The 21,798-nt window shown below is 38.4% G+C and overlaps 2 protein-coding genes across 3 annotated transcripts in view; one reads left to right on the top strand and one right to left on the bottom strand.

Annotated features, from left to right (window-relative positions):
• Positions 1-14,737, bottom strand: part of LOC133561124 (CD9 antigen-like) — a 25,685-nt gene extending 10,948 nt beyond the window's left edge. Inside the window, exons 1-2 of one of the 2 annotated variants that reach the window (XM_061914373.1) lie at positions 14,578-14,737; positions 11,797-11,899 (exon numbers count right to left, since the gene is read on the bottom strand). In XM_061914373.1, coding sequence (XP_061770357.1) covers positions 11,797-11,899; positions 14,578-14,691 — 217 coding nt within the window. In that variant the 5' untranslated portion in view covers positions 14,692-14,737. Of the gene's footprint in view, positions 1-11,796; positions 11,900-12,590; positions 12,758-14,577 lie in introns of those variants that run through there. The other variant, XM_061914374.1, reaches the window with a different exon arrangement.
• A 3,856-nt stretch (positions 14,738-18,593) lies between these two features.
• Positions 18,594-21,111, top strand: lg10h12orf56 (linkage group 10 C12orf56 homolog; the record flags this gene model as incomplete). Its single annotated transcript, XM_061914671.1, is given in 9 exon segments — positions 18,594-18,665; positions 18,750-18,826; positions 18,962-19,106; positions 19,967-20,055; positions 20,142-20,231; positions 20,293-20,365; positions 20,425-20,695; positions 20,698-20,881; positions 20,978-21,111. Coding segments are annotated over 9 exon segments (1,122 nt in total), but the record flags the coding sequence as incomplete, so codon positions are not given.
• Between the last annotated feature and the right edge of the window lie 687 nt (positions 21,112-21,798).

Genomic DNA, 21,798 nt, shown 5'->3' with positions numbered 1-21,798 from the left:
GTGTGTATATACACGTATATATATATAAATATATATACACCGTATATACTGCACATATATATAAACACATATACATATATATATGTATATGTGTTGTGATGTGGTCCTCAGCTGCTAAGAAAGTCCTCATCATTGAACTAACCGTGCCATGGGAGGAGGGAATACCAGTAGCACATGAGTTCAAAAGGTCAAAGTACAGCGACCTAGCAGAGGACTGCAAGGGGGGAGGCTGGTCTGCGTCCATTCACCCCGTGGAGATTGGATGCAGGGGCTTCGTAGGAGGTTCTGCCCCCCCACCGCGAGGTGTCCTGGCTTGGGGGCGAAACATCAGTGAACGGTGGCACCAGCTGACGACCCTGCAGCTGACCTCGAAGTGCACTGGAGGAGGTGCGACAGGCAGAGAGAAACAACTAAAAGAGGGGCTCGCAAGGATCGACGGGAGCCAACTTCCTGGGAAGCTGAAGGTTTGGTGTTACCACTTCACACTTTTCCACCGCGTGATGTGGCCGCTGAAAGTAGCTGAAATTCCATCTTCTCAGGCCAGCAAGATGGACAGCACCGCCAACGGTTATATCAGGAAGTGGCTGGGACTCCCCCGCTGTTTCTCGGACACAGGTCTTTTTGGCAAGAACATTCTGCAACTTCCTCTAAAGTCCATCAATCTGGGTTACAGGCAGGAGAAGACTCGCCTTGTACTGGAGATGAGGGAATCAAGAGACGAAGCTGTGAAGAGTGCAGCGGTGACTGTCCGCACTGGACGAAAGTGGAGGGCCCAGGTAGAAGTGGACCAAGCTGTCTCGAGGCTGAAATATAAGGAGATCCTGGGAAGAGTCCAAGACAGCCGGGCAGGACTGGGATGGGGGAAACCGGTCCAGTTCTGGTCCAAAGCCACGAGACAGCAGAGGAAGGCCATGGTGGTGGAAGAGGTCACACAAGTGGCACAAGACCAGTATCGGGTCAAGGCCGTATCCCAGGGAAAACAGGGGGCATGGACTCGCTGGGAGGATACCATTCAAAGAGTCATAACCTGGGCCGACATCTGGCGAACTCCTCAATCTCGGCTAAGCTTCCTCGTGAGGGCAGCGTATGACACCCTGCCATGCCCTCGAAACCTCGCCCAGTGGTTCGGAAGCGATAGCAAGTGCTCCCTGTGCAGCAAAGACAATGCAGGACTCAAGCACATCCTTTCAGGTTGCAACGTCGCGCTGACGCAGGGGCGCTTCCGGTGGCGACACAATCAGGTACTGAGGAAGTTGGCAGAGCTGTTAGAGAGATGCAGAGTCGGGGCAAACAACGCCACAGATCCCCATTGGCCAAACATCACTTTTATCAAACCAGGTGAGGTAGGACAGAAGACAGAGAAGGGAAGATCATCACTTCTGCTTACCCCTGGTAAGGGCTGGGAGATGCGCGTAGACCTGGACAAGCAGCTAGTCCTTCCCAACTGAGGTAATACAGACAACGCTAAGACCAGACGTTGTGATGTGGTCCTCAGCTGCTAAGAAAGTCCTCATCATTGAACTAACCGTGCCATGGGAGGAGGGAATACCAGTAGCACATGAGTTCAAAAGGTCAAAGTACAGCGACCTAGCAGAGGACTGCAAGGGGGGAGGCTGGTCTGCGTCCATTCACCCCGTGGAGATTGGATGCAGGGGCTTCGTAGGAGGTTCTGCAACCCGGCTCCTGCGTGCGGCGGGGATGACCGGTTCCAGCCTGAGGAAGGCCATCAAGGAGTTGGCAGAGGAGGCAGAGAAGGCAAGTTTCTGGATGTGGCTAAGAAGGAGGGACAACACTTGGGGCTCAACACCCCAGTGAGGTCAGTTGCAGGGAGTGGCGCGGGGAGACGTCCCCGCGTAGCCACTGCCCCCCCACCGCGAGGTGTCCTGGCTTGGGGGCGAAACATCAGTGAACGGTGGCACCAGCTGACGACCCTGCAGCTGACCTCGAAGTGCACTGGAGGAGGTGCGACAGGCAGAGATGCCTAGCAGTTAGGTCTGTACGTATTAATATATATACATACCCGTATACACACACATATGTATACATATACACGTATGTATACATATATATACGCGTGTGTGTATATACACGTATATATATATAAATATATATACACCGTATATACTGCACATATATATAAACACATATACATATATATATGTATATATATACATACCCGTATACACACACATATGTATACATATACACGTATGTATACATATATATACGCGTGTGTGTATATACACGTATATATGTATACATACACACACACATACATACACCCAGGTATATACACACACACACCCGCTAGTCCCTATCTCAGCTGCATTCGGGCGGAAGGCGGAGTACACCCTGGACAAGTACACACACACGGCCAATAAGAGGCAAGATAAGGCAGGTCATTGAAATTAGGAAGCAAAATCATAAGTCTTGCACTCATGTCACATGACAAAGAGGGAGTCGGAGACAGAAGGACCCTTCAAGCTGACCACTCCACAAAAACAAAAAAAAAACACAAAAACAACACATTTGAATGGCGGAGCAATTCTCTCCCGCAGTTTAGAGTTTCCCTTCAGTGATGAAAACAATGCATGTCCTCCTTGGCCACATTTAGAGAAAACTATGCCCAAAATGTTTATTTTTTGCTAGTTTTACTCCGTATGACAAAATCCTAACTGCTCTCTTCATCCAAGACATGGAACACAAATTAAGGTGAGTTCATGAAAAGTTTTACTGCACATATCCATTACTAACTCTTCCCAAACAACTCACCTCATTTTTTACTATCGCTAGTAGTCAAAAATGTAACACGGAACCACACAGGAGGTCCTTCATACCCACAGCCATCAGACTGTATAATGCATATATATTATTTATTATTATTATTATTGTTGACAGTGAGCAAACTGTGGTGTTTAATTTCCCCCAGGGATCAATAAAGTACTTTCTATTCTATTGTAAAAGTAATATTTGTCCACTTGATGTTGTAGATGCGGGCCCATAGAAACACTGTCACATGTAATACTTCACTGCTGGCAAGTTGCAATGTCTGACTTCCTGGTTGGTTCAAACTTTCAACTGGAATGCTGTTCAAGTTCAAGTTGTTTTTTACTCAATAAAGTTGCAGCATTCTCACCACTTCAGAGTTGGCTTTAAATATGGCTGCTCTGAATGTAAACAATAGAGTTCAAAGTTAAAGTGCCAATGATTGACACGCCCACATTTGACCCATCCCCACAGGGGAGCAGTGAGCAGCAGGGGCGGCCACGCCCGGGAATCATTTTGGTGATTTAACCCCCAATTCAAGGGAAGGAAGGAAGTAACGGGTCCCATTTTTTTAGTCTCTGCTATGACTCAGCTGGGGTTTGAACCCACGACCTACTGTTTGCAGGGATGGACACTAACCACTAGGCCACTGAGTACAGAAGCTTCTATAACCCATCTGTCAAACTCAAGGCTCGGGGGCCGAACCTGGCCCACCACATGGTTTTATGTGGCCCACATAAGCCTAGAAATAAGAGTTCATCTTTTCTTACTAAATAGATTTGTTCTCTCCCTTTTGACATAAAAAAATCATGTCGTGCATGCAATTGCATATATTTGGAAATTAAATATCTAAATATTTTATGTATTCCAAAAATGTGTTACAAATAAATACTGTACTTACATATTTTTACCATGAATTCATGTTTACTATGACTTGATGAAGGTGGACCCCGACTTAAACAAGTTAAAAAACTTATTGGGGTTTTAGCATTTAGTGCTCAATTGTAGGGAATATGTACTGTACTGTGCAATCTACTAATATGTACTGTACAATCTACTAATAATATGTACAATCTACTAATAATATGTACTGTACTGTGCAATCTACTAATATGTACTGTACAGTGCAATCTACTAATAATATGTACTGTACAGTGCAATCTACTAATAATATGTACTGTACAGTGCAATCTACTAATAATATGTACTGTACAGTGCAATCTACTAATAATATGTACTGTACTGTGCAATCTACTAATATGTACTGTGTAATCTAATAATATGTACTGTACTGTGCAATCTACTAATAATATGTACTGTACAGTGCAATCTACTAATAATATGTACTGTACTGTGCAATCTACTAATAATATGTATTGTACTGTGCAATCTACTAATAATATGTATTGTACTGTGCAATCTACTAATATGTACTGTACTGTGCAATCTAATAATATGTACTGTACTGTGTAATCTAATAATATGTACTGTACTGTGCAATCTACTAATAATATGTACTGTACAATCTACTAATAATATGTACTGTACTGTGCAATCTACTAATATGTACTGTACTATCTACTAATAATATGTACTGTACTATCTACTAATAATATTTACTGTACTGTGCAATCTACTAATATGTACTGTACTGTGCAATCTACTAAAAATATGTACTGTACTATCTACTAATAATATGTACTGTGCCATCTACTAATAATATTTACTGTACAATCTACTAATAATATGTACTGTGCCATCTACTGATAATATGTACTGTACTGTGCCATCTACTAATATGTACTGTACAATCTACTAATATGTACTGTACAATCTACTAATATGTATTGTACTGTACAATCTACTAATATGTATTGTACTGTGCAATCTACTAATATGTACTGTACTGTGCAATCTACTAATATGTACTGTACTGTGCAATCTACTAATAATATGTACTGTACTGTGCAATCTACTAATAATATGTACTGTACAATCTACTAATAATATGTATTGTACAGTGCAATCTACTAATAATATGTACTGTACTGTGCAATCTACTAATATGTACTGTACTGTGCAATCTACTAATAATATGTACTGTACTGTGCAATCTACTAATAATATGTACTGTACTGTGCAATCTACTAATATGTATTGTACTGTGCAATCTACTAATAATATGTACTGTGTAATCTACTAATATGTACTGTACTGTGCAATCTACTAATATGTACTGTACTGTGCAATCTACTAATAATATGTACTGTACAATCTACTAATAATATGTACTGTACAATCTACTAATAATATGTACTGTGTAATCTAATAATATGTACTGTACTGTGCAATCTACTAATAATATGTACTGTACTGTGCAATCTACTAATATGTATTGTACTGTGCAATCTACTAATAATATGTACTGTACAGTGCAATCTACTAATAATATGTATTGTACTGTGCAATCTACTAATATGTACTGTGTAATCTACTAATATGTACTGTACTGTGCAATCTACTAATAATATGTACTGTACTGTGCAATCTACTAATAATATGTATTGTACTGTGCAATCTACTAATATGTACTGTGTAATCTAATAATATGTACTGTACTGTGCAATCTACTAATAATATGTATTGTACTGTGCAATCTACTAATATGTATCGTACTGTGCAATCTACTAATAATATGTACTGTGTAATCTAATAATATGTACTGTGTAATCTAATAATATGTACTGTGTAATCTAATATGTACTGTACTGTGCAATCTACTAATAATATGTACTGTACAGTGCAATCTACTAATAATATGTATTGTACTGTGCAATCTACTAATAATATGTACTGTACTGTGCAATCTAATAATATGTACTGTACTGTGTAATCTAATAATATGTACTGTACTGTGCAATCTACTAATAATATGTACTGTGCAATCTACTAATAATATGTACTGTACTGTGCAATCTACTAATAATATGTACTGTACTGTGCAATCTACTAATAATATGTACTGTACAATCTACTAATAATATGTACTGTACTGTGCAATCTACTAATAATATGTACTGTACTGTACAATCTACTAATAATATGTACTGTACTATCTACTAATATTTACTGTACTGTGCAATCTACTAATATGTACTGTACAATCTACTAAAAATATGTACTGTACTATCTACTAATAATATGTACTGTGCCATCTACTAATAATATGTACTGTACTGTGCCATCTACTAATAATATTTACTGTACAATCTACTAATATGTACTGTACTATCTACTAATAATATGTACTGTACTGTGCCATCTACTGATAATATGTACTGTACTATCTACTAATATGTACTGTGCCATCTACTAATAATATGTACTGTACTATCTACTAATAATATTTACTGTACTGTGCAATCTACTAATATGTACTGTACAATCTACTAAAAATATGTACTGTGCCATCTACTAATAATATGTACTGTACTGTGCCATCTACTAATAATATTTACTGTACAATCTACTAATATGTACTGTACTATCTACTAATATGTACTGTACTGTGCCATCTACTGATAATATGTACTGTACTATCTACTAATATGTACTGTGCCATCTACTGATAATATGTACTGTACTATCTACTAATATGTACTGTGCCATCTACTGATAATATGTACTGTACTATCTACTAATAATATGTACTGTACTGTGCCATCTACTGATAATATGTACTGTACTATCTACTAATATGTACTGTGCCATCTACTAATAATATTTACTGTACAATCTACTAATATGTACTGTACTATCTACTAATATGTACTGTACTGTGCCATCTACTGATAATATGTACTGTACTATCTACTAATATGTACTGTGCCATCTACTGATAATATGTACTGTACTATCTACTAATATGTACTGTGCCATCTACTGATAATATGTACTGTACTATCTACTAATAATATGTACTGTACTGTGCCATCTACTGATAATATGTACTGTACTATCTACTAATATGTACTGTGCCATCTACTAATAATATGTACTGTACTGTACAATCTACTAATATGTACTGTGCAATCTACTACTAATATGTACTGTGCAATCTAATAATATGTACTGTACAATTTACTAATAATATGTACTGTACAATCTACTAATAATATGTACTGTACAATCTACTAATAATATGTACTGTACTGTACAATCTACTAATAATATGTACTGTACTATCTACTAATAATATTTACTGTACTGTGCAATCTACTAATATGTACTGTACTGTGCAATCTACTAAAAATATGTACTGTACTGTGCAATCTACTAATAATATGTACTGTGCCATCTACTAATAATATGTACTGTACTGTGCCATCTACTAATAATATTTACTGTACAATCTACTAATATGTACTGTACTATCTACTAATAATATGTACTGTACTGTGCCATCTACTGATAATATGTACTGTACTATCTACTAATATGTACTGTGCCATCTACTAATAATATGTACTGTACTGTGCCATCTACTAATATGTACTGTACAATCTACTAATATGTACTGTGCAATCTACTAATATGTACTGTACTGTGCAATCTACTAATAATATGTACTGTACTGTGCAATCTACTAATAATATGTATTGTACAGTGCAATCTACTAATAATATGTACTGTGTAATCTAATAATATGTACTGTACAGTGCAATCTACTAATAATATGTATTGTACAGTGCAATCTACTAATAATATGTACTGTGTAATCTAATAATATGTACTGTACTGTGCAATCTACTAATATGTACTGTACTGTGCAATCTACTAATAATATGTATTGTACTGTGCAATCTACTAATAATATGTATTGTACTGTGCAATCTACTAATATGTACTGTACTGTGCAATCTACTAATAATATGTACTGTACTGTGCAATCTACTAATATGTACTGTACTGTGCAATCTACTAATAATATGTACTGTGCAATCTACTAATATGTACTGTACTGTGCAATCTACTAATATGTACTGTACTGTGCAATCTACTAATATGTACTGTACTGTGCAATCTACTAATAATATGTACTGTACTGTGCAATCTACTAATAATATGTACTGTGCAATCTACTAATAATATGTATTGTACTGTGCAATCTACTAATATGTACTGTACTGTGCAATCTACTAATAATATGTACTGTACTGTGCAATCTACTAATAATATGTACTGTGCAATCTACTAATAATATGTACTGTGTAATCTAATAATATGTACTGTGTAATCTAATAATATGTACTGTACTGTGCAATCTACTAATATGTACTGTACTGTGCAGTCTACTAATATGTACTGTACAATCTACTAATATGTACTGTACAATCTACTAATAATATGTACTGTGCAATCTACTAATATGTACTATCTACTAATAATATGTACTGTGCCATCTACTAATATGTACTGTACAATCTAATAATATGTACTGTACTGTGCAATCTACTAATAATATGTACTGTACTATTTACTAATAATATGTAATGTACTGTGCAGTCTACTAATAATATGTACTGTGCAATCTACTAATAATATGTACTGTACTGTGCAGTCTACTAATAATATGTACTGTGCAATCTAATAATATGTACTGTACTGTGCCATCTACTAATAATATGTACTGTACTGTACAATCTACTAATATGTACTGTGCAATCTACTACTAATATGTACTGTGCAATCTAATAATATGTACTGTACAATTTACTAATAATATGTACTGTACAATCTACTAATAATATGTACTGTACTGTGCAATCTACTAATAAAAGTTTCAATCAATCTGCTTGACTTATAGAATAGACTTTGTCATATTTGCATATACCCAGAATGAGGACTCCAACTTAAAAGGTGCAGTAGTGGAAACAAATATGGGATAAAAAATAATTACACAAGAAGTAATGATTAAAAAATAAGCATTGAAATAGACTAATATCCAATAAAATAAGCAATTCTGTACAATATAGAAAATACAGTACAACATACAGAACAAGACAAGAGTCCCGGAGTAACAATCAGTGTCGGATGTTTGCACTCCAAGGATAATCTTGCACACTAGAGGAGAATATTGTAGTCATTTCAAAACAAATTATCAAATTTTAGACTGTAAAACTGAATAAATATTTCATGGATAAATTCCGCTGACTGAGTTTTTTTTTTTTTTTTACTTTAAAATCAACTTTGGTACCGTTTTTTTCCATTTACTGTTAAACACTAACATTTAAAAACAAACCAAACAAAAAAAAAAAAAAAGATGTTACAGTTAAAAAACAAAAACTGGCAGCTCTGTCGCTTTAGTTTTATTGCTAAAAAACCAGGGTATTGTTTTTCATTTCCACCAAGTGTCCCTTTTTGGGTCGCTGGAGCTGCTCACCTGGATTCGGGCGGGAGGTGGGGTACACCCTGGACAAGTCACCACCTCCTCGCAGGGTCAACAGATAAACATTCACACCATTCCATTTATATAAACATTTTTATAAGCTGTTAAAACTGCTTTTACTGTAAAATTATGTCAAAAATGAGTGTTTGTTACACACACACACACAAACTGTTAAAAGCAAAAACAAGTTTGACACCCACTGCTCAATAATATCTGTTATTAGCACTTCTGATTACTTTTTGTGGCACTAAATGACGCACACACACAATGTAATGTTTACATATGACAACATGACTTTAGTAGAAGATCTAATGTTGGTTGTTTACATATGACAACATGACTTTAGTAGAAGATCTAATGTTGGTTGTTTACATATGACAACATGACTTTAGTAGAAGATCTAATGTTGGTTGTTTACATATGACAACATGACTTTAGTAGAAGATCTAATGTTGGTTGTTTACATATGACAACATGACTTTAGTAGAAGATCTAATGTTGGTTGTTTACATATGACAACATGACTTTAGTAGAAGAACTAATGTTGGTTGTTTACATATGACAACATGACTTTAGTAGAAGAACTACAATCTGTGGTTCCTCCTCATCCACATTGTTGGAATGTTGCACATTTCCCCCTTGAGTTGTTAATCTTCAGACACCAGAATAGTTTAGGTGGACGTGGCTGTCTTGATTTCCCACCTCGTTACTGGGCTGTGACTTCATTACAGCCTCTGACTTCCAACCTCTCAATGAAACCAATAGTTGTCTTCCAAGAAGGAATGGCTCCTCTTTTTGAGATGCAAATGCGGTGCTGACTCGGCGCCCAAAGAAACTTCCCTCTGGCTCGTGGCCAGGAGTGGATTTAGTCCTTTGGGATCAGAGTCAGACCGAGGCTTTTGATCGATTGATTGAGACTTTTATTCGTAGATTGCGCAGTACAGTACAGTACATATTAGTAGATTGCACAGTACAGTACATATTATTAGATTGCACAGTACAGTACATATTAGTAGATTGCACAGTACAGTACATATTAGATTGCACAGTACAGTACATATTAGATTGCACAGTACAGTACATATTATTAGATTGCACAGTACAGTACATACTAGATTGCACATTACAGTACATATTATTAGTAGATTGCACAGTACAGTACATATTCCCTACAATTGAGCACTAAATAGTAACACCCCAATAAGTTTTTCCACTTGTTTAAGTCGGGGTCCACCTTCATCAAGTCATGTTAGGCAGATGAGAAACCTTTATTACTAGTGGAAGGCACTCATGGGAGATCTTCATGTTAGTGCAGTTGGAGCAGATGTGACGACTAGTTAGTTATCTACTTAACAAAACAAAAAAAAAGTGAAATAACTGAAAACATGTTTTATATTCATTTCACCTTTTTTTGTTAAGTACATAACTCCACTTGTGTTCATTCATAGTTTTGATGCCTTCAGTGACCATCTACAATGTAAATAGTCATGAAAATAATGAAATCACGTGTGTGCCAAAAGTTTGGACACACCTTCTCATTCATTGTGTTTTCTTTATTTTCATGACTATTTACATTGTAGATGGTCACTGAAGGCATCAAAACTATGAATGAACACAAGAGGAGTTATGTACTTAACAAAAAAGGTGAAATAACTGAAGACATGTTTTATATTCTAGTTTCTTCAAAAGAGCCACCCTTTGCTCTGATTACTGCTTTTCACACTCTTGGCATTCTCTTGATGAGCTTCAAGCACACCTGTGAAGTGAAAACCATTTCAGGTGACTACCTCTTGAAGCTCATGGAGAGAATGCCAAGGGTGTGCAAAGCAGTAATCAGGGCAAAGGGTGGCTATTTTGAAGAAACTAGAATACAAAACATGTTTTCAGTTATTTCACCTTTTTTTGTCAAGTGCATAACTCCACGTGTTCATTCATAGTATGTATGTGGTAAAGAAGAACTGAGCCGGAAGGCAAAGCTCTCAATTTACCGGTCGATGTATGTTCCCATCCTCACCTACGGTCATGAGCTTTGGGTTATGACCAAAAGGACAAGATCACGGGTACAAGCGGCACAAATGAGTTTGGGTCTCTCCCTTAGAGATAGGGTGAGAAGCTCTGCCATCCGGGAGGAACTCAAAGTAAAGCCGCTGCTCCTCCACATGGAGAGGAGCCAGATGAGGTGGTTCAGGCATCTGGTCAGGATGCCACCCGAACGCCTCCCTAGGGAGGTGTTTAGGGCACGTCCGACCGGTAGGAGGCCACGGGGAGGACCCAGGACACGTTGGGAAGACTATGTCTCCTGGCTGGCCTGGGAATGCCTCAGGATCCCCCAGGAAGAGCTGGAGGATGTGGACAGAAAGAGTATAGTCTGGGCTTCCCTGCTTAGGCTGCTGCCCCCGCAACCCGACCTTGGATAGGCGGAAGATGATGGATGGATGGATTTTTTGGCCTTAAGACCACTGTTTTCCCCCAATGTTAAGGCCGCCCCTGTTTATTCCATGTGTTTGTTTGGGGCTTGTTCTTTGCACTCCATAAACAATGACAGCTTTCTTTATCTTCAAAAAAAAAAAAAAAAACCTTACCAGTAAAGAAGACCGAAGGAGAGTCCTCGCCCTGGAAGAGTCCGATGGTCCTGGAGTCAAACCTCAGCCAAAGACCCACAGCCAGGACGCCGGTACCGGCCAACTAAACAACAACAAAAACAACAACAGATCAGTGAGTGGTGCGGAATTCTGCCTGCTGAGGAATGAAGACCGGCTTCCTGGACCTGACTTGCCCAGAAGAACTGGATACCTTCAAAAAAAAACAAACAAAAAAAAAACAGGTGTTGATGTTGATGTTTACTGGGAGGATTGTTGGCGATACGAGTCACTGAAATGACTCAACGTCGCCACAGATACCAGCAGAATGTTTCCATCAGCGCCTAAACAGGCCCCACCACGCCCGGCCTGCAGGGACTAAGTCATGACAACACTTCTGCAGTCACCACTCACTAAACTGACCCTGCTGAAGAAGTCATGACAACACTTCTGCAGTCACCACTCGCTAAACTGACCCTGCTGAAGAAGTCATGACAACACTTCTGCAGTCACCACTCGCTAAACTGACCCTGCTGAAGAAGTCATGACAACACTTCTGCAGTCACCACTCGCTAAACTGACCCTGCTGAAGAAGTCATGACAACACTTCTGCAGTCACCACTCACTAAACTGACCCTGCTGAAGAAGTCAGGGAGAAAAGAATCCACTGGAAGACGCCGCAAACACACAACCTTAAGTGTGTGTGTGTGTGGTAATGATGCAGTTTTAATGCAACAACTTTCCATTAGCAGACAGACAGACAGACAGACACAGACACGGCTGACCAAAGCTCTCACCCAGAAGAGGAAGTTGAAGACAAAGAGCAGGTACTTGATGCACTTGAGGGCTCCCATGACAAAACTTCTTACCACAACAGAAAGATCCAACAAAACAAAGGCGGCTCACAGTGAAACAGAGGAAGAGGAAGAGGACGAAGGCTTTTTGTGCAGGCCACGCCCTATCCTGACTCACCTGGGCGGGGACAGCACGCACCAGGTGAGAGTAATCAACTGTTTATCACATTATTTATCTTTCCTGGCATATTTTCTGCCATGAGGACAAACATATGTTTCATAAGCTCACTTTTGTCTCTGAACGCTGATGTCTGTTCAGCCATCAAATATATTTAGCGTTTTATAAACAACATTTAAAATTGTGCATATCAAATATATTTAGCGTTTTATAAACAACATTTAAAATTGTGCATTTAAACTTAAAAAAACCACAAAACTTTAACTTTTAATCACTGTTAGAAAACTAAAATAAATATGTTTCATTCAATAATAAACATTTAATGATTTATGTTTTAACATGTAATTATTGTTAGAAAACTTTAAGTTGGTCATTAATATACATTCTAATTAAGTTTTTTTTAAATTCATTAATAAAATTTTACAAATCTGAATTAAATTTTTAACAATAATCATTGCTAGAAAACATTTAGTTTATCAATAATCAACATTATCATTTAATATTAAACATTTAATCATTGTTAGAAACCATTAATGATATACATTTTCATGTATTATAATTCTGCGATGAGGTAGTAATAAACATTTATTAATTCAATGTTTTGAAATGACATCATTGTTAAACACAATGAATCATAAACATTTATAGAAAACGTTGTGTTGATCAAAATAATATATAACATGTAATTATTGCTCAAAGACATTTAGTTAATAAATTATAAACATTTAATACTAATGAATATTTTTCATTTAATAATACTGCAAATATTTGATCACTGTTGGACAACATGGTGTTTAAATAATAAACTTTAATCATTTAATATTTAAAATGTATCACTGTCAGACAACATTTAGTTCATCAATAGTAATCATAATTTAATTATAATTCAATATTTGTATACTAATAAACATTGCAGATTCAATAATAAATATTGTATTCTTTATAAAAAAAATTAAGTTGATCAAGAAAAACATTTATCATTTAATAATAATCATCGTTAGAAAATATTAAAATAAAGAATTTATCATTTGACAATACACATTTAATCAAATATTGTGATTAAAAATACAACAATTAACATTCATCATTTGACAATAAACACTTAATCAAATATTGTGTTTACTAATACAATAATTAACATTATTTAATATGTAGACATTTAATGTGACATTTCGTCATTGTTAGGAAACATTCATAATAAAAATTAAGTAATTTAATATTTTACATGTGATTACAGTTAGAAAACATTCATCTGATCAACATAAATATTAAATCCTTGTTAGAAGACGTGATCAATAATAAACATTTGTACCATTCAGTCATTGTTATAACTATTCAGTTTATCCATAATAAAAATGTATTCAATTACTAATATTCAATCATTGTTAGAAAGCATTTAGTTGTTACATAATAAATATTTACCCGTTACAAAACAAGATGTTAAAACCATAACGACATTCATGTTAATATTACTGTAAAGAAAAGAACGCCCTCTAGTGGAGATGATAATAAGAGGTATGTTTAGGTGGAAATGGCGCCGCCCAGTGGGAAATCTTCCAAACTGCAGTGAAGAGTTTTATGTGTTGGTGAATTATTTATTTCTTTACTTTGAATGACTTTTTATCTTGTGTTGCTTAAATCAAATGTAACACACGTGCACTGATATTCTGCAAAATAACAAATATTAAATAGTTTAACATAAACGGACCCTCCTTTTCAATAATGGGTTTGCGTGCTTTTAAATCCTGATGGTGCGGGAAATATGAAGGTGTTCCTATTGGACGAAGATGATGATGTCATTAACGCACTCACCCAGAAGACGAAGTTAAAGATGAACAACGCATACTTGACGCAAAGCTCCCAGCTGCTCAGAGCCGTCATCTTGCTTCCTGTCGAGAGTTCGCAAGCAAATAAGCCCCGAATCATTGACTCATTCACACCCCGCGTCTCTGTCGCCCCGCGAGGGCGTGTCTTCGGCTCCCTTCGGCTCCCTTCGGTACTTTCCGGAAGCGCTCGGCGAGCCGACGACCAAGTCCGGAGGGGGAAAAAAGACACAATTTGACCAAATCGGGGTTTGTTTGCTGACACGCGAATATTTGCCAACGGGATTTGACACAGCTGCAAGTCACGTGACCCTGGGCAGTGATTGACAGATGAGATGTCCCAATGATTGATTGATTGATTGATTGATTGATACTTTTATTAGTAGATTACACAGTACAGTACATATTCCCTACAATTGACCACTAAATGGTAACACCCCAATAAGTTTTTCAACTTGTTTAAGTCGGGGTCCACCTTCATCAATTCATGGTAAAAGGCTCAGTGTCATTCAGTCCAATCAATCAAAAGGGACAAGCGGTAAAAAATGGATGGATGGGTGTTATGCAAACGTTATATTTTAATGCACATAATGACTAACGTGTGTGAGTGTGGTTACACACAAAAGACTGAGTGTCCCTCTGACAAACAACATTCATGCTGGTCTGTGTGTGTGTGTTCTTTTTTTTTTCACTCTCCAAAACAAGTCGGCCTTCATATCCCCACTGCCTCACAAAGCCTCCCTTCACCGCTGTGTGTGTGTGTGTGTGTGTGTGTGTGTGTGTGTGTGTGTGTGTGTGTGTGTGTGTGTGTGTGTGTGTGTGTGTGTGTGTGTGTGTGTGTGTGTGTGAGGAAGACGATGCGGCGAGGGAGGATGAAGAGAACATTCTCTGCATGGTTTGAGGTGAACTTCAACAACTAGCAACACAATGTAACACAACAATGTAACACAACGACGCTTAAAGACTCGTTATAATTTTATTTTCGTATCGTGACTTTGTTCTTTCTTTTTGGGAGTAATTAAAGATTATTTTAATGAATTAAACCTAAATAAAATAAGCAATTTTATTCAAGTTTGTCTACATCTAAATAGTCTCCATCGTTAGTGCTGCGTTGTGTCAGAATGATCGATCGTGCACGTAATGCACTTTTTTGAGTTATCGAACAAGCCAGCAGTCTGCCGCCCTCTTGTGGTCACTTTGAGTAAGTACAAGATGATGTACTCGCACTTTCTTTAAAATGACTTCCTCCATTGTTTAGCATCAGCGATGTCAGTAAAAACTTTACATTCACAAAATTTTACTGTAAAATGTTGCGTTTTTTTTTTTATTGCGTCAAGTAGGCAGTCTACCACCCTCCTGTGGTCACTTTAAGTACAAGATGATGTACTTGCACTTTCTTAAAAATGACTTCCTCCATTGTTCTGCATCAGCGATGTCAGTAAAAACTTTACATTCACAAAATTTTATTGTAAAATATTGCGGGGTTTTGCGTCCAGTGAGCAGTCTGCCGCCCTCTTGTGGTCACTTTGAGTAAGTACAAGATGATGTACTTTCACTTTCTTACAAATGACTTCCTCCATTGTTCTGCATCGGGGATGTCAGTAAAAACTCTACATTTACAAAATGTTACTGTAAAATATTGCAGGTTTCTATTTTTTTTTTACAACATTTTACGGTAAATGGAAAAACAATACCACCATTTTTTTGGGAGGGGGGGGGGTGTTCTGTTAAATTGAAATTGGTTTTTGCATCATGATATTGTTAATGGAAAAAGAGTACAAGTTTTTGTATTTATTCTGGCAACTTAGCTGCCAGTTTTTTTTTTACCGTAAAAACAAATGTGCCATGAATTGATGAAGGTGGACCCTGACTTAAACAAGAGGAAAAACTTATTGGGGTGTTACCATTTAGTGGTCAATTGTAGGGAATATGTACTGTACTGTGCAATCTACTAATAAAAGTTTCAATCAATCAATCAAAACCATCTTTCCATTTAGTTATACAACCTTAAACACAACAACCGTAGATTTCACAGTCAAAAACTGGCAGCTCAGTCAATGGATGGATGGATGCTGTAAATAACAATGTAAAATGTACTGTCATTTTGATTAATTTGATGGGTAGTTTGCTGTAAAGTTAAGTATTTTTATTTACACAAAAACATGTTTGGAAAGTATAATGTACTGTAATATTGGTTGCAATAATAGATACAATTAAAGTTGAAAAGTTATGCCGTTTCAAGCAGAATACATGGAAGTTTTCTGTCAAAATGACCAAAAAATCTATTACATTTAGTAAGAAAATATCAATATTGACACATTTACGATAAAATGATTCTTCAAATGAATGAAATTGTTGAGTTGATATGTCAATAAACACTAATTGTGTGAAGGTATAGAAAGTACAAGGGGGGCAAAAGCGACATGGTCATCGATGACGTCACGTGCTCAGACTCCGCCTCCTGCTCCTTAGATCAACGACCTGCCGGACTTCCTGCGCGGGAACAGCAGTGCGCAGAGTCAGCATATAAGAGTAACTTACCTGCGCCACAAAACTGCCGCCAAGGACCCTCATTGGCTCAGACCACAGGGGGCGGGGCTTCTACATGCATCCACTCCTGCGCACACACACACACACACACACACACACACACACACACACACACACACACACACACACACACACACACGTTAGAGACTGTGTTAACATGGCACGCTCAATAGAACCGAGGTAAAGAGAAAGGTCAAAGTTCAAGCTTGAGAGTCAAAGATGTCTGACTTTGTCATGTGACTTATTTTATGTGATGTTTGGCATCTTGGAGTGTGACAAAAGTTCTTTTGGGGACCAGGAAGCAGAGTGAAGCAGACACAGACCCCTCCAAGACCCCCCGCCGGCGGCAAAAGTTGGTCCAGCTGGGTATATGTGTTTGTTCTTCCGTGTGTGTGTGTGTGTGTGTGTTCTGGCAATGCTTACTTAATGTGGACCTGACATGTTTACACAGTCACCTTGAGGGGACCTCTGACGGTATGGGGACATAAAAACAGGTCCCCTAAAGGGAAACCTTTTTGAATGATAGTCAGATCCATTCTGAAGACACCGAAGTGATTTTTAAGCTTTGGCCCATAAAACATGTTTACTGGTTAGTTTTTTAAATGGTCCTCAGTAATCACAAACACATTTGTGATAATTATGAAAATGATTTAAATGTAGTCCCCATGAAGCATAATAACTCTTATACCCCAGGGTCCAGTAAGTATGACCAGCACATGACTTCATCAATCCAGAGATTTAAAGACGTGTTTGAGCTAACTGGCCAGTGGACATTTTACAACACTTTTTGTTATGCCTCCACAACCTGGAGAAAGGCTGGTCCTCACAAGTCATGATCACTGGATGTGAATTCTCCCTGCCCACTGGGTGTGAGTTTTCCTTGCCCTTTTGTGGGTTCTTCCGAGGATGTTGTAGTCGTAATGATTTGTGCAGTCCTTTGAGACATTTGTGATTTGGGGCTATATAAATAAACATTGATTGATTGATTGATGATCAAAAACTTGCTCCCCATTCCAAATGATAACCTGTGTGTGTGTGTGGGTGTGTGTGTGTGTGCGTGTGTGTGTGTGTGTGTGTGTGTGTGTGTGTGAAGGTTAAAAATATGCTTTGTGTGCTTATTCAGGTGGTGAAGAAGTTTGGGAAGGTTCTCTCTCGCTTATGGACAGCCAACCATGTGACCACGAGCAGGAGGTGGGGAGAGGAGGAGGAGGCGGAGGAGGAGGAGCTCCATCTAGAGAGGGGGGGTTGCCCACATCTGAGGTCCTCTCCAGGGTTTCTCATAGTCAGCATTGTCACTGGCAGCCCACTGGATGTGAATTCTCTCTGCCCACTGGGTGTGAGTTTTCCTTGCCCTTTTGTGGGTTCTTCCGAGGATGTTGTAGTCGTAATGATTTGTGCAGTCCTTTGAGACATTTGTGATTTGGGGCTATATAAATAAACATTGATTGATTGATTGATCTGTACGCCATCTCACACACGTCCAAACTTTACCTCCACCTTGACAGCTGCTGGAACACTTTCATTATAGTGAAGGGGAACATCACTCACTGCATTTTTGCACCACGGCTAAGGTTTGTGTGTGTGTGTGTGTGTGTGTGTGTGTGTGTTTAGAGGTCCACCCTGGCCTTTGAGGAACGTCACAGACCTTCATCTGACTCCTCCCAGCAGTTACGACCCCCAACCATCAGGTAACCACACTTTGTTTGCTTAACTACTTCTACACTTACTTTTTATCATAGTTGCAGTGCCCCCGGTGGTCTGGCATGGACGAGACAGACAGCTAATGTCTTCATGGTATTTCTAAGTGTGTGTGTGTGTGTCAGCTGGGAGCGCACGTCTCACCTGTACGATGACCTGAGCAGGGAACTGCTGCAGAAAGGGAGCAGCGTCGAGAGCCTTTATGTGCTTTTGTAGGAAGTGAAGGTGGCCGCCCGCCACCACGTCGCTCTACGTCACATCTTCTGGAGGGTCAGACCTTTCAAACGTGAAATAATATTTCAAGCACTGCGTTAAAGCTGAGACTAATGGAGGGTTAGACTAAGGGCTACAAAAGTTTACATACACTTGTGAAGAACATGATGTCATAATGTATAGAATGTATACATATATATATATTCATGTATACACATATATATTTCTTTATGCATATATATACATACATATATATGTACATATATACACATAAATACATATATATATATATTTACACACACACACATATATATGTATATACATATATACACATATTTGTATATACATACATACATACATACATGTACACATATATTTATATATATATACACACACACATATGTATATACATATATATACATACATAAATATATATACATATATACACATATTTGTATATACATACATACATGTACACATACATTTATATATATACACACACACACATATATGTATATACATATATACATATATATACATACATATATACATATATACATACATACATATATATACACACATATATGCATATATATAGACATATATATAGACATATATACATGTATACACATATATATAGACATATATGTATATATACACATATACATATTTATACGCATATATATACACATATACAAATACACACATATACAGTACATATACACATATATATATACACACATATACATATATACACACACATATATATATATGAACACACACACAGTATATATAAATAATTATACATGTATATATTGTATACAATGTGCGCTTGTGTGTGTGATCGAAATTCATTACTGTAACTAGTGTGTGTGTGTGTGTGTGTGTGTGTGTGTGTGTGTGTGTGTGTCAGTCAGTGTGGGGAGGTGTGTGACTTTCTGGTTGAGTCTCTGGAGGAATGTCTGCATGGCCGTCAGAATGGACTTCACACTGTTGACCAGCTACTGTAAGTTTTACTACTGTGTGTGTGTGTGTGTGTGTGTGTGTGTGTGTGTGTGTGTGTTAGTGCACGCATCCTCTCTCTGTACTCAGACTGAGCACTCTGATCATCCAAACGCTGGCCATCATGTTCCAAGAGACGGATACTGAAGCTGCCAGACTGGACACCCTCGCCACCAAAAAGTGATTCAAAGATTGTTTGCAAATGTTAGTGTGCCTTTGAACCAGACACCCTTTTCTCCAGAGGTGCCTTGGCCTCCAGGATGCTACTGGCTTTGGTTTGTGACCCCCATGACACATCATCCACCAACCTGGAGGTCAGAGAACTTCTTATTTTACTTTAAGGCCCAACAAATGTCTTGAAATGTTGTTTCAGTTCCAAGACAAAAAGTCGGCCTACCTGGATGCTGCCTGCTGGCTTCTCTTTGAGATGATGCAGATGGGACACCAGCTGAGTTGTGACCCAACAGGACATGTCTTTATCCAGGATGTCAACACCTGTGACCTGTCTCAGGCCAACAGGTGTGGGGGACACTTCCTGTCTGTCAGCTGGACCCTGCAAGTCCTGCACGACCACCCGCACATGGTACTGTTCTGCCCTGCGGCGTTCCCAGCCGTTAAGGACGTGGCCACCTTGTGGTCTCTCTGCAGTCGTCCTTCCTTGCCTCCCAAGCCTGTCAGGTGGTCCTGGTTCTATCGGACCTGCAGGAGTCCTTCCTGAGTCCTCTGCAGAGTGTCCTTTTGTTCCAGCGCTGCCGCCTCCTGCTGACCTTCCTGCAGCACAGCGAGCAGCTGGCCCAGCACCTTCGAGCCCACGTCACGGAGGAGTTCAGGTCAGGACCGCTCCCGGATCAAGGGGACAACCTGTGAGACCCGGAAAGATAGAATGTTTGGTACAAATTAGTGACGCCATTTTGTTCCTTTGGTAGGTACTTTGTGAATCTGTCCAGCGCCCAAGAGAAGCTTCCACCTTACTACCCTATCACTAAGACCACCCTGCAAGCGCTGCAGCAGCTGGTCGCCTTCGTCCTGCACACACCTGATGCATGAACATGCATGTTTACCTTCATAATAAAACATGCCTTCGTCCTGCACACACCTGACGCATGAACATGCATGTTTACCTTCATAATAAAACATGCCTTCGTCCTGCACACACCTGACGCATGAACACGCATGTTTACCTTCATAATAAAACATGCCTTCGTCCTGCACACACCTGACGCATGAACATGCATGTTTACCTTCATAATAAAACATGCCTTCGTCCTGCACACACCTGATGCATGAACATGCATGTTTACCTTCATAATAAAACATGCCTTCGTCCTGCACACACCTGACGCATGAACATGCATGTTTACCTTCATAATAAAACATGCCTTCGTCCTGCACACACCTGATGCATGAACATGCATGTTTACCTTCATAATAAAACATGCCTTCGTCCTGCACACACCTGACGCATGAACACGCATGTTTACCTTCATAATAAAACATGCCTTCGTCCTGCACACACCTGATGCATGAACATGCATGTTTACCTTCATAATAAAACATGCCTTCGTCCTGCACACACCTGATGCATGAACATGCATGTTTACCTTCATAATAAAACATGCCTTCGTCCTGCACACACCTGACGCATGAACACGCATGTTTACCTTCATAATAAAACATGCCTTCGTCCTGCACACACCTGATGCATGAACATGCATGTTTACCTTCATAATAAAACATGCCTTCGTCC

The sequence above is a fragment of the Nerophis ophidion genome, linkage group LG10, assembly GCF_033978795.1.
Source record: "Nerophis ophidion isolate RoL-2023_Sa linkage group LG10, RoL_Noph_v1.0, whole genome shotgun sequence".
NCBI classification, from domain to species: Eukaryota; Metazoa; Chordata; class Actinopteri; order Syngnathiformes; family Syngnathidae; genus Nerophis; species Nerophis ophidion.
Note: the sequence above shows the minus strand (reverse complement) of the source record. Positions and strands in the feature narration are given on the sequence as shown.